This window comes from Spermophilus citellus, assembly GCF_964194105.1.
Source record: "Spermophilus citellus genome assembly, chromosome: 3".
NCBI lineage: Eukaryota > Metazoa > Chordata > Mammalia > Rodentia > Sciuridae > Spermophilus > Spermophilus citellus.
In genome coordinates this window covers 227,099,456-227,111,071 of record NC_138184.1, presented here as the reverse complement: position 1 = coordinate 227,111,071, position 11,616 = coordinate 227,099,456, and the positions used below count along the sequence as shown (strand labels likewise).

Here is an 11,616-nt window from a genome sequence, read left to right as displayed (position 1 = left end):
TACTCACCCTAGGGCTGGAATTAAACATCCAGCTCTATCACCAGTTAATTCTAGATTCCTGAGCTTGTCATTCATCCTTCTGGACTTCTATTTCTTCACACATAAAAAGTTAAACTGGAATAGACTGAGTGCCCACCTAAGTTCACTGTGTAAGACTGTCTATCTGATATGTCCCTCCTGCAGAACAGTGGCCTATGTAGATACTTGTGTGAGTTGTATTCATTTGTTAACCTTGATTTTTTCCAGGTAGCCATTATAACTTGGTTTTAAAATATACTTTCTTTCACTTACGGCACAACTTGCTCAGTTTTCTTTTTTTAGTAACTAGACTACTAACATCCTAATGGCCATGTTCACATTAAAGAGTTCAGCTATTAAAATCAGAGTCCTGAGTTTAAATATCACTGTGCTACTACTTAATTCAATTGATTTTGTTTACCACGTTTTTGCCCCAGTTTTCCCATCTGTAAAATCATGGAAATAGCAACCTCATAGAAATGGTCTGAGATCTTATAAGAATATGGATGTTGAGCACCTAACTCTTGCCTTACTTTTACATATCCTTAAGAAATGTTTTAGTTCCCTCTTTCCCTTTATGTCCCCCAATGCTTTGCACCTTTTTTTTTTTTTTTTCAAAAACGGGATTTTTATTGGTCAAGAAATAGACCCATTTTTCATTTGGCTCATCTTTACTTGTACCTCTATTCTTTCTTTATGCTCTTCAGCATTTTTCCTGGTGATAAAATATTGCTAGAAAAGAAATGGACCATTTCCATCCAGTGTTCTACCATTGTGGATATTCATATATTTTTTTCATAATGAAACACCTTGTTCATTTCAAAAGTATGAAAATTTCAAATCAGGTGTACGTATTCATTACTCCACCAGAATTCACCCCCCAAATCCCTTTCAAAAGTTAGCATTGTTAACATTCTGCTGTATGTCCTTTTAGAACTTTTTTCTAATTTATTTTTACTTTCTTATAATAGTCTCTGCATACTTTGCTGGATGCATCTTTCAGCTGTTCTCTGTGTAGTAATGTATTCTGGGGCTTTTCTTGATACCACTGTCTCTGCATACTTTTAAAAACTGTTATATAGTATGAGTACCTCTGATTTATTTAGTCATGTGCCTTCTGATGGACATCAAGGCTGCTTTCCCTTTTGATATTATAGAAATGCTAAAGTGAATCCTTTTAAAAGTTAATGTGTTTGGCAATAGTGTGTCAAATGTTTATAGCTACTGCAAAATCGTTCTGTATAAAGGGTCCTTTTTCCAACAGGCCACATAATACAAAATAGACAAAGGGTTGGGTTTAAGCATATGAAAAAGGGTCCTGAGTGCTTCCTTTTGGTCTTCTGTATTGATCTTTGAGAAGTTCTGGGGAGATCTGGAATTACCAGAAACCCAGCTGGAAGCACCAGCCACTAGATCAGGGGAAGTGTGTAGAGATGCAGAAGAGTTCATCTGGAGAAATAGAAAGCCAGAATAGCTGCAAGTGTTGCACACATGGTATGGTTAAAATGACTTCTAAAACCCTCTTTCAGATTTATAGTGTAAGTCTTCTGTGTGGCTATATGAATCAACATGAGGTTACTAAATCTACCTGAATGTGTGCATATTAAAACTGTAGATCAAAGTCTTATGCTATCCTTTGCAAGTAATCTGTAAATATTAATAATATTCATGAAGCTTTAGTGTTTCTTACAGTATGAATTAAGGTGCGGATAGTATTGTAAATCTGTCATCTTTTAAATTTAATTGCACCTTAATCTTCCAGAATTGAATTATTGTCTTGTCATTGCTAGAAACACATTTGATATAATTTTGTGTTCATATTTGTATAATTTTATTTGTCTCCAGCAAAGCTACCAAAAAAAAAGTCTTAATATAAGGGAATTCTCCATGAAAGAATTCACAGAATTCTTTGTTCTTTCTGTATTGTTGAAAACAAAGCTTTTCTGTTATTTCTATTTCCTTGTCAAAAATGATGACAGAATAATGCTGTCTTTTTAGAATTTTACAACTAATCATTTTCTTATGTGCTTATCTTTGTCTAGGAAGCTTTCTTTGGAAAAGATCTTCTGGATACAAGTAGACAAAACAAGCTGAGTTTAGATAATCTAGCAGAAGATGCAGCTCAGCTTTCCTATAAAACAAACATGAACACAGGTTTCTTGGATCCTTCCTTAGATCCACTACTTAGTTCATCCTCAGCTCCATCAAAACCTGGAACTCAGGGTATGTAGAATAATTAACAAGTGTTTTCTTTATATCCTATGACATTTACTTTCTGTGTGATTACACTTCAGAAATGCTTTTATTTGGCCTCATGCATTTTAAGAATCAACTTTATTAATGTATAATTTACATTTAGGAAATGCAGCTATTTTAAGTGGACAGTTTTATAAGATTGGCAAGTTAATTTACCTCTGTAACTGCCTTTGAAATTCAGAGTTGTGAAGGAAAATGTTTGGTTTACACTTTGCTGAGGACAATGTAAACCGGTATAATTTGGCTATAGTTGGTGAGCTATAAGTACATTCTTCAATTTAAGTAAGGTATATTTGTTTTAATTACATAGACCAAAGATATTTGAAACAGAGGCAAACCAGAAAGAATGCCTCAGAGAGAAACTTTCGGATAGACCATGTTAATCCAGGAACATATATAGCCCACAATCATGGGTTTCCCACCTCTGACAGGGTGGAGCACGTATCTCTCTGTTGTGGGAATGAGATTCTCCCATGTCTTGTAGGATATTTAATAGCATCTCTGATCTAATGAGGTCATGACTGTCAAAAATGTCTCCAGATATTGCCTCACATAGGCAAAGCTGCCCCCTGTTTGCAAGCCGTTGTTCTAGGTACAGAAAATATGGCAACTATGAAGAATCGCAGAAAGTGGCAGAACTTGGTATGCTTCAAAAGTAAGATTAATGTCAACAAAGCTCTTGGAGTTCATTTGAATATATGTGTTGGGATCATAGTGGGGTTCCCCCCCCCACACTTAAATATTACCAATTATAAATTAATGGTTTTTTTTTCCTGACAAGCTTCTTTTGCCATTGATTTACATTTGCTTTTCGTTAATTTTATAAATTCATTTTGAGAAACAATTTTAAGTCAACTTTCCACTAGAAAAAAAATGACTTGTTATTAAGTAGTTATAGTTTTGTTAACTTCGCATTGTTGTGTATTAAAATATAGCCAGTCCTCTGCAGCTGTTATTTTCATCACAGAGGACCAATTTAAGGGACTTGAGCACCTGATCCCCTGCAAATACTGAGGGATCACTTGTATAGACTTTTGTGTTGTGTTTGACTTAAATTAGAAGTAGTCTTACCTCCTCTCGTGTGCATATTCATGTCTGGTCTTCCTCACCATGGACAACGAGTGGTGAACACACTGGACCAATGTCAATGTCCATGGTCTTTCTTTACCCTTAGCAGATATTAAAAAAAAAAAAAAAAACTTTTACATTAATTCTGTTATTTCATCTTTATCAATATGTTGTTTAAATAATGTATAATAAACTGAATGTGGGATTACACACATGTAATCCCAGCAACTTGAGAGGTTGAGGCAGGAGAATCCCAAGTTTGAGATCAGTGTCAGCATCTTAGAGAGACCCTGTACAAAAAAGACTATAATGAAATACTTATGGGTCTTCAAATGATTTTTTTTAAACATATCATGACATGCCATTTAAGGACTTAAACAGAAGTTGTTGCACTTGAGTTTTATAAGGAAAAAGTGAAATTAGATGTAAAATGTTTTTGTTTTCTTTGGTTGCTGTGACCAAAATTAGTAGAGGGAAAGTTTATTTGGGGCTCACTATTTCAGAGAACTCAGTCCATAGATGGCCAGCTCCATTGCTCTGGGTCCAAGGTAAGGTAGCACATCATGGAGGAAGGGTCCAGTGATGGGGTGGGAGGAGCTGCTTAACTCATGGCTAGGTTAAGAAGCAGAGAGAGGAAACCAGGATTGGGCTTCAGGGAAGAACAGCACTTCTAGGGCTTACCTTCAGTGACCCTCCTCTTTTAGTCACATCCCACTTGCCTACAGTTACCACCTGGGCTGCTCATTCAAACTAGATTGGACTGATTAGGTTACAGCTCTCACAAAACTGTTGAAGAAATAATGTCTGTCTAGGAAGACCAAAACTTAGATGACTAGAATACCACCCATTTCAAAACCTAAATTTAATATTCTTTCCATTTGACCCAGCCTTTGCCTTTATAATGAAAAATTAACAAACTAGAGGTTTCTTTTTTTAATGTCTTCTTGTCCAATGTAGCCCATTAAATTATTTTTAATGATTTGTTGATAAGATATAAAATCTTTTACTGTAGGTAGGTACAACATACTTTTTAAACAGCCTTTTAAAATTTAGTTATATAAATATAGAATTTAATTACTTCAAGACAAAACAGAAAACTACAAATGACCCCTCAAAGGATTGTCCAGAATCTCTTTCTTGCAAATACACTGTTACCTAGATAGATTAATGTAATACTTTTATTTCTTTAAAATTGTTCTGAATATTTGGGTATACAAAACTTATTTTAGCTTGTTGCAGTTTGAAAGTCTATGATGTTCTTTTTTTGTTTTGAATTCTCTTTGAGAGGTGTATGTTTGTTTTTGTTTTTTACTATAAAGAGAGAATTTTTTTAATATTTATTTTTTAGTTTTCGGTGGACACAACATCTTTATTTTTATGTGGTTCTAAGGATCGAACCCAGTTCCCCATGCATGCCAGGCGAGCACGCTACCGCTTGAGCCACATCCCCAACCCCGAGAGGTGCACCAGAACTGTGTGTGTTTCACAGTGGTGTCTGATCTGGAGGATTACATTTATGCCTCCCCACTTTTTTTTTTTTTTCAAATATTTATTTTTTAGGTGTAGATGGACACAACACAATGCCTTTATTTTTTATGTGGTGCTGAGGATCGAACCCAGGTCGCGCCCGTTCTAGGCGAGTGTTCCACCACTGAGCCACAATCCCAGCCCCTTGCCTCCCCACTTTTTATTGCTAAATAAAAACACACTTGAAATGGATCAAAAATTTCAGATGTTCTTTAACTGAATGACAAATACAATTACTAAAGCTGGCCTAAATAAGAGTTCAAATATTTCCTATTTGATTAAGCCCAAAACACTTAGAATCCTCCTTGACGTTTCATTTTCTTAAATTCCACATCCTATCTGTCCCCAGTTTGTTTGTCTTCAAAATATATCCCAAAGCCAACACTTCTTCCTTCACCTTGTCCATCGCTGCAGCACAGACTTCGTTACCACCCACTGAGCCTGCAGCAGGTCTCCACCCTTCTAGTATTGCTGACCCTTGCCCCACCCCTGTGTGCAGGGCAGCCCTCCAACAGCTTCCCCTGCACTATAGATAAAGCCCAGTCTTCACATGATCCACCAAACGGCATGATCTTGCACTAGCTGCTGCTTGTTTCCTCCCACTCTTTGCCTTTATTAACTTGAGCACAGGGGGCCTCCTGGGTCAACAGCCCCTCTCTGGCCAGGACTGGTACAGCTATTTTCCTTGTGCTTGGCAAGTCTTCTACATCTTTGTGCATAGGACTCCTTCATTTCCTTGGAGTCTGTGTTCAGTCCTCTCACTGAACAGCTCTTCCCTGACTGCTGTTTCCACTGCAGCATCCCCACAGCTTATTTTGATCCTTTTTCTCATTACATGGCATCCTTTGCTTATTGTCTAATTCCCCGTGAGAAAGTGAGCCCTTTGAGGTCTGGTCCTTTGCCTTAGTCCCTGCCTCTTGTTCCAGTGGTTGGAACAGTGCTAGATACATAAACCCATAGTCTGTTTCTGTTGGTACTGAAGTGGTGCTGGAATCAATGAATGAAGGAGCAGTCTTATTGCTCCTTGGCTTATGCTTTGCAAGAAATTTTAAAATAATGAATTTGCCTTTCATGTTTTATTAATCTTTTTTTTCTAGATGTTATTTTTTTATAGACAACACTGCATAGTGAATTTTTTTGGCTTTGTTTCTTATAGCATTCTATCTCACTTTTATCGCCTACAGGTTTCAAATTTCATTTTGACAATACAGATCAGTCACAAAAAAATAGACTAAATTTTTAATATTTTTGTTATTCAAAACTTGATGGCCTTTGGTATGAAAAATCCTTTACTTTAGAAGTAATAATGGTCACTTTTTTATCATTCTAGCACTTGCCTCAGCATCTGCTATACTCCAGGTATTAGTAAATGCATACATTGGATAAATTAGGGCATTTTAGAGTTTAATTTCTAGGAAAACATTGAGATTTGAAAACTTGCTTCCTGGATTTAGGTTCTGCTGATGACCCTCTAGCTGATATCTCTGAAGTCTTAAACACAGATGATGACATTCTTGGAATGATCTCAGATGACCTAGCAAAGTCGGTTGATCGTTCAGGTATGTGTCCACACTGTTTGCCTGATTCCTGTCTTGACATGAGGTGTGTGTGGAGCCAGCCAGTCTTCAGCCTATTCCCGGAAACTCAGTGGATTTTGGTGGTTTTGTGTTTGGGCTCTGTCTGGGACCTGGCATTTACTTGGCCTGTCCTGGTTTTCCTGGTTTAAGGGTGCAGCAGGGCAATCTGTTGCCTTTCTGTTGTATCAGGTGCAAGGCATGTTGCCTCACAGCCTTGCTGTGTCGGGCCTCTTCTTGTGTTTGCATTTCCTTCACTTCTTGCTCCTCTGGTAACCATCCATTTTATTTGGTTTGGGTCTTATAGGTCTTGATTTATGCACTTTCCAGGTTGACAGCTCACCTTTTCCATTTGGTAAGAAACTGAGCAATGGATGACCGCTGACTAGAAGTAGTCTTCTCTTTGTAGTGGTTTCAGCTGAAACAGCCTGTAGGTGCATGCATATTTTAGTCGTGCTAATTCATCACTAATCCACACTTGGCTTTTCCTTTTTTCTGTACAGCTAAAGCATAGTATTGCTATACTGTGCTTTGGATGACTTTCTTAGTAAAATTTTTTAAATGAATGGTTCTATTCTTATTGATATGTAATTTATAATATTACCCAAATGTTAAAGTTAGTTCTTCATGCAAGTTCAGATGGGAGGAGACTAAATTTTTACTTTTAAAGAGTCTATTAGAAAGCATGAAAAAAATACATGAGAAGAGACCACATTATTGTGACTGTTGCTGAAACTACTGACATGTATGAGCTGAGGGATGTTACAGTATTATTAACATAATTTATTTCCAGAATATGACTACAAAATTTTAAAGATAATTTATGATTAAAACTATAAAGGATAATGTTTACTAAACATTAATAGGAAATTTAGAGCTTTCCTCTAATTGATGGTAAAACTTCTCTCTCCTGTTTCACATATTACATATAGTAATTGGACATTACATTTGATGCCACTATTTTCATATTAAAGCAGTTATTTGTATAATTACTTCTCCTAGATTCCTGGCTTCATATAGGATTTAGTTTTGCAGAAATTATATCAAGTTAATATCAGATAAGTTCTTTTGTTCCTCGGGAGGTATATTTACTTTGAATAAGACTACTTTGGGACTTGGGGTATTGCTCAGTGATAGAGTGCTTGCCTTGCATGCACAAGGCCCAGATTCCAGCCCCAGTATTGTTGTACCTGATTTTTACTAATGGATTATACAAATTGATACAAGAATCTCAATTAATTCAGAACTATAGACTTCATGTATCTGCTTCAGTCATACTATTCTTCAGGAATGCAGAACGGTAGTGCTATACATTTTGTGTGAATATCCTGAAGTGATCTTTTAATTTGTTTACCTTGCTCTTTTAGATATTGGTCCTATTGCTGATGATCCTTCCTCTTTGCCTCAGCCAAGCATTGGTCAGAGTTCACGACCGTTAAGTGAGGAGCAGCTAGATGGAATCCTCAGTCCTGAGCTAGACAAAATGGTCACAGATGGTAAAATATTTGCCCTACATCTAGGCTTTCTAAAAGACATGAGTAAATATGACTTTCAAAGATTTCTGCATGCTTATGATTTGATTTCTATTTTCATAATTTCTGTATCAATTAAATGATGTTTTCTATCAGTTTAATGAATTAGAAGTTGTTAATATTTCTATTTCTTTTATCCTAGGAGCAATTCTTGGAAAGTTATATAAAATTCCAGGTATTTGTGCTCTGAATTTTCAGTTTATAAGAATGGCATTCCCCATCTACTGGTCTTTTAATCTTATTACTATTGTTACTTTGCCTCTTAGAGCTGGGAGGAAAGGATGTTGAGGACTTGTTCACTGCGGTACTTAGCCCCGTGACCACTCAGCCAGCTCCATTACCACAGCCTCCCCCTGCACCACAGCTCTTGCCAGTACACAATCAGGGTATGTTATAGTTTGCACAAGGATGTTCTGTATCACAGGTACATGTGTATATGTGTGTGCATACATATAAGCAAATTTTGTCCTGTTTTTTAGTGACCATGTATACAAATTGATAGAAAACTCACCTCTGTTGTGATGGAAAAAATACTAACTTCTGTCCCATACCTCTCTCCCTCTACAAGTCTGCAGTTGGTTAGGTTTTGGGCTGTGGGGGAGGATGTGTATGGATCCTGCCCTCTCTCCTTAACCCCTGCCCCAGCTCACTTTCACTCTGGTCATCCCCTACACAGTGGCTGTTCTGTTTGGAGGACCATACCCTACTGTCACCTGGCTCCCTTGTAACCAGTGGTCTGGTTTTGCCTGCACTGTCCTTTACTCAGAGGTTAGCCAGTCACATCTCCATCTCAGCTCCATGCTTTTTTAGCTGTAGTGTGCAGCATGATTAGAAATACCTGTCTGGATCAGTAAGGCTATACCTGTAAGTTGTAGGCACTTTAAAGATCAAGATTAAGGTCCCATGACTTGCTCATCGCTGTAAACTCTCTCACAGAGCATGTGTTCAGTACAACCTTTAGAGTACATCAATGACCTTACCACAAGCCTGTGGACACTAAAATTTCCTGTGGTGTAGAAATTTGCTTATTTTTTGTTTGTTTGGTTTTTGTCAGTTTTCTTTGACCTATCTGTAACTAACCTGCAATATAACATAGGTTTAAGGCTTTAGTTTCCTCCTCTTCCCAGAGAACTGAAATCTGATAGCCTAGAATGAAGATCTGCAGGAATAGATAGGGAGGAAGAGTGCCACAGGCATGAGAACCATTTCTTTAGAAAGGACCTTAGAATTCCACAGACAGGTGCAGTTTCGAAGTTTGAGCTTAAGAACATTTCTCTATTGTCAATGTTTCATGTCTATTTATGCTGAAATAATATGATACCTTTATAAACTCTTATTCTTTTTTATGTAATTGATAAAACATGCAAATAACTTCTTTACTACCAATTTTATGTAAACATGAAAAATTCTGTAATTGAAAATGGAATTATATTTGAAAATGTTTCTAACTCTACTGGTTTATATCTACTAATATAAAACCTCCTTGATGTTTACTGGATTAAGCATATGGTCACCATTGGGTAAAACCCTCACATGGCTCTTGCTTGCTGTAATTATTCCTATGTGATTTTATAATGGTTAAGAATTCTTCAGTACTTCTCAGCATATAAAAACTATTTCTCTTCATGTTTTCTGTAACTTAAAGTAGGTATTCTAGAGATCACATCAGTTTAAAGACATGTTCCTTAATGAAAGCTGTTAATTGTTATGAAAATCATTTCATTTGAAGTACATTCTTATTTTTAGAAAGGTTTTAAGGAGATGTATTTTTTGGGGGGTGGGGGCTAGCTCTAATAGGCAATTCAAGAGGAGTAATAAGGCTGCCTACCCTGACAAATTATAACCCTAATGTAGACTTTTTGGTGCACACCTGGCTTATAGAAGAGTGTCATTCAAGAAGAGCCTTAAGAACCTCTAAGATGTCAGTGTTTATGTTTGAAAGAATAGTAGTTCTAATTTATGGGTAAAACATGATCAGGTTTTATAAGTGAGACACTTAAGTATTCAAGAAGGGCAGCTTTAACATTTCCCAGAGTGAAGGAAAGGGATAAATGGGCCGTGCTTTATTGGGCACAACTGAAGTATTGATAGCTGTGAAAGCAGGCAGAGGTGGGTTGCCTATTTCCTCCAGGCTTCTGTGAGCCAATGTAATGCCAGTGTAATGAGACTGCTCAGTCACATGTTTTGGCAAACTAGGATTGGTGCCAGTATTGGACAAAAACAGTTGTAGTAATGAGTTTATTGTGGTTGGGAGTAAGTTACAGTGTAAGTCTATGTCAAGTTATTGAAATGCTAACAAAAGAAAGGAATAGATACGAGAAAGTAAAGTTAGAATAAATAGAATTATGTTATTGTATGGATGTAAGGTGGAAGGAGAAGGGAGGAAATAAAATGAATTAAACTATACACAAGCCAAGCTGGCCTAGAGGATAATCATTCCCCAACCTAGAAACATGAGAAAGGAACATAAGGAGCATGTGTACTGTAGAAGGTAATGCGGTGCACTGGATTTAGTTTTAGACAGCTTTTAGTTAGGTAAATGTTGGACATTCACCTTGTTGTGTCTTACAGGCAGTTGCAGTTAGAGCTGTAGATGAAAGTGCTATAATCCCCCATGTAGTCTTGCTAGCTGAAGTTGTGTGGGAAGGATGAGATTTTTTTTCCCCCCCAGGGACTATATTGCCAATTGGTACAGAATATTGAGGAGCTCTTCTTTTTAATTAAATTTAATGAAGTACATGCTGAACTTACCTGATTTGTGTTAGGTATGCAATTCTATGATCCTTATCTTTCCCCATTTTGAGGAATAGGTGAAAATGGAAAAAAGTAGAGACTGAGACATTGAATGAGAGTATCTTAGAAATGGTGACAGTAGAGACAGGTTATAAAGTGCAGTGGGTGGATGAGTACAGTTCTTAAAAACTGTTGTCTTTGGCAGACTGTGGAAGTCTTGGTAGTGCTGGTGGAATGACTCCAATAGGAGTGTTAAGAAAGCAAGGCAGAGTTCAGTGCATGGATGGTAATCCATGGGGTCAGAAAGTGAAGAGGGAAAATTTCAGGAAGACTGAGAGGTCCCTTTATGTAAAAGTGAAGTGAAGTGAAGTAACTTTTCAAGTCTTACCATGAGTCATGCCTCAACAGTTTTACTTTTATAAACTAATGTTACTGGAGACCTAGGCCAGAGACGTGACAAGATCCTGGTGAATCAGGTTTGTCCACTCTTGCCAAGGTAATCAAATAAAAAAGTAATGATAAAAAGCAAGAAAGGAGCTATAATCAGTGCCGCTGTCCTGGGAAGTAGCCTTGTCTTTGGATGTACTGACTGGAGCTCTCATGATTGTGTACCGAAGGGAAGCTGGATGTATGCATAGTCAAAAACTCCCGGTCACACTGTGGCCTGGCTGATCATTACCTCAGGATTAGTTAGGCAGGGCCTTATCTATGAAAAAGAAAGTTGCTGTTGCCTAGCGGGTAGTTTTAACTCATCACAAGAGACCGATCAGACCTTTTTTTCTTGGGATCCAGGGTAAGAAACTATGGGAGGGAAGTGACTCAGAGCAAAAGAGACAGATACAAATTGGAGGCAGATATGCCCAACTTTTCTGCTGCTTTTAGTTATCTCTTGGACATTTGCAGGCCCA

General features: G+C 37.2%; 1 protein-coding gene across 1 annotated transcript in view; it reads left to right on the top strand.

The window, feature by feature from the left end:
- The window catches only part of KMT2C (lysine methyltransferase 2C), a 270,015-nt gene that overhangs the window by 211,202 nt on the left and 47,197 nt on the right, over positions 1–11,616 (top strand). The window contains 5 exon segments of the mRNA XM_081287862.1: positions 2,061–2,241; positions 6,324–6,428; positions 7,811–7,939; positions 8,118–8,150; positions 8,242–8,361. Of these exon segments, the coding sequence (XP_081143988.1) occupies positions 2,061–2,241; positions 6,324–6,428; positions 7,811–7,939; positions 8,118–8,150; positions 8,242–8,361 (568 nt within the window).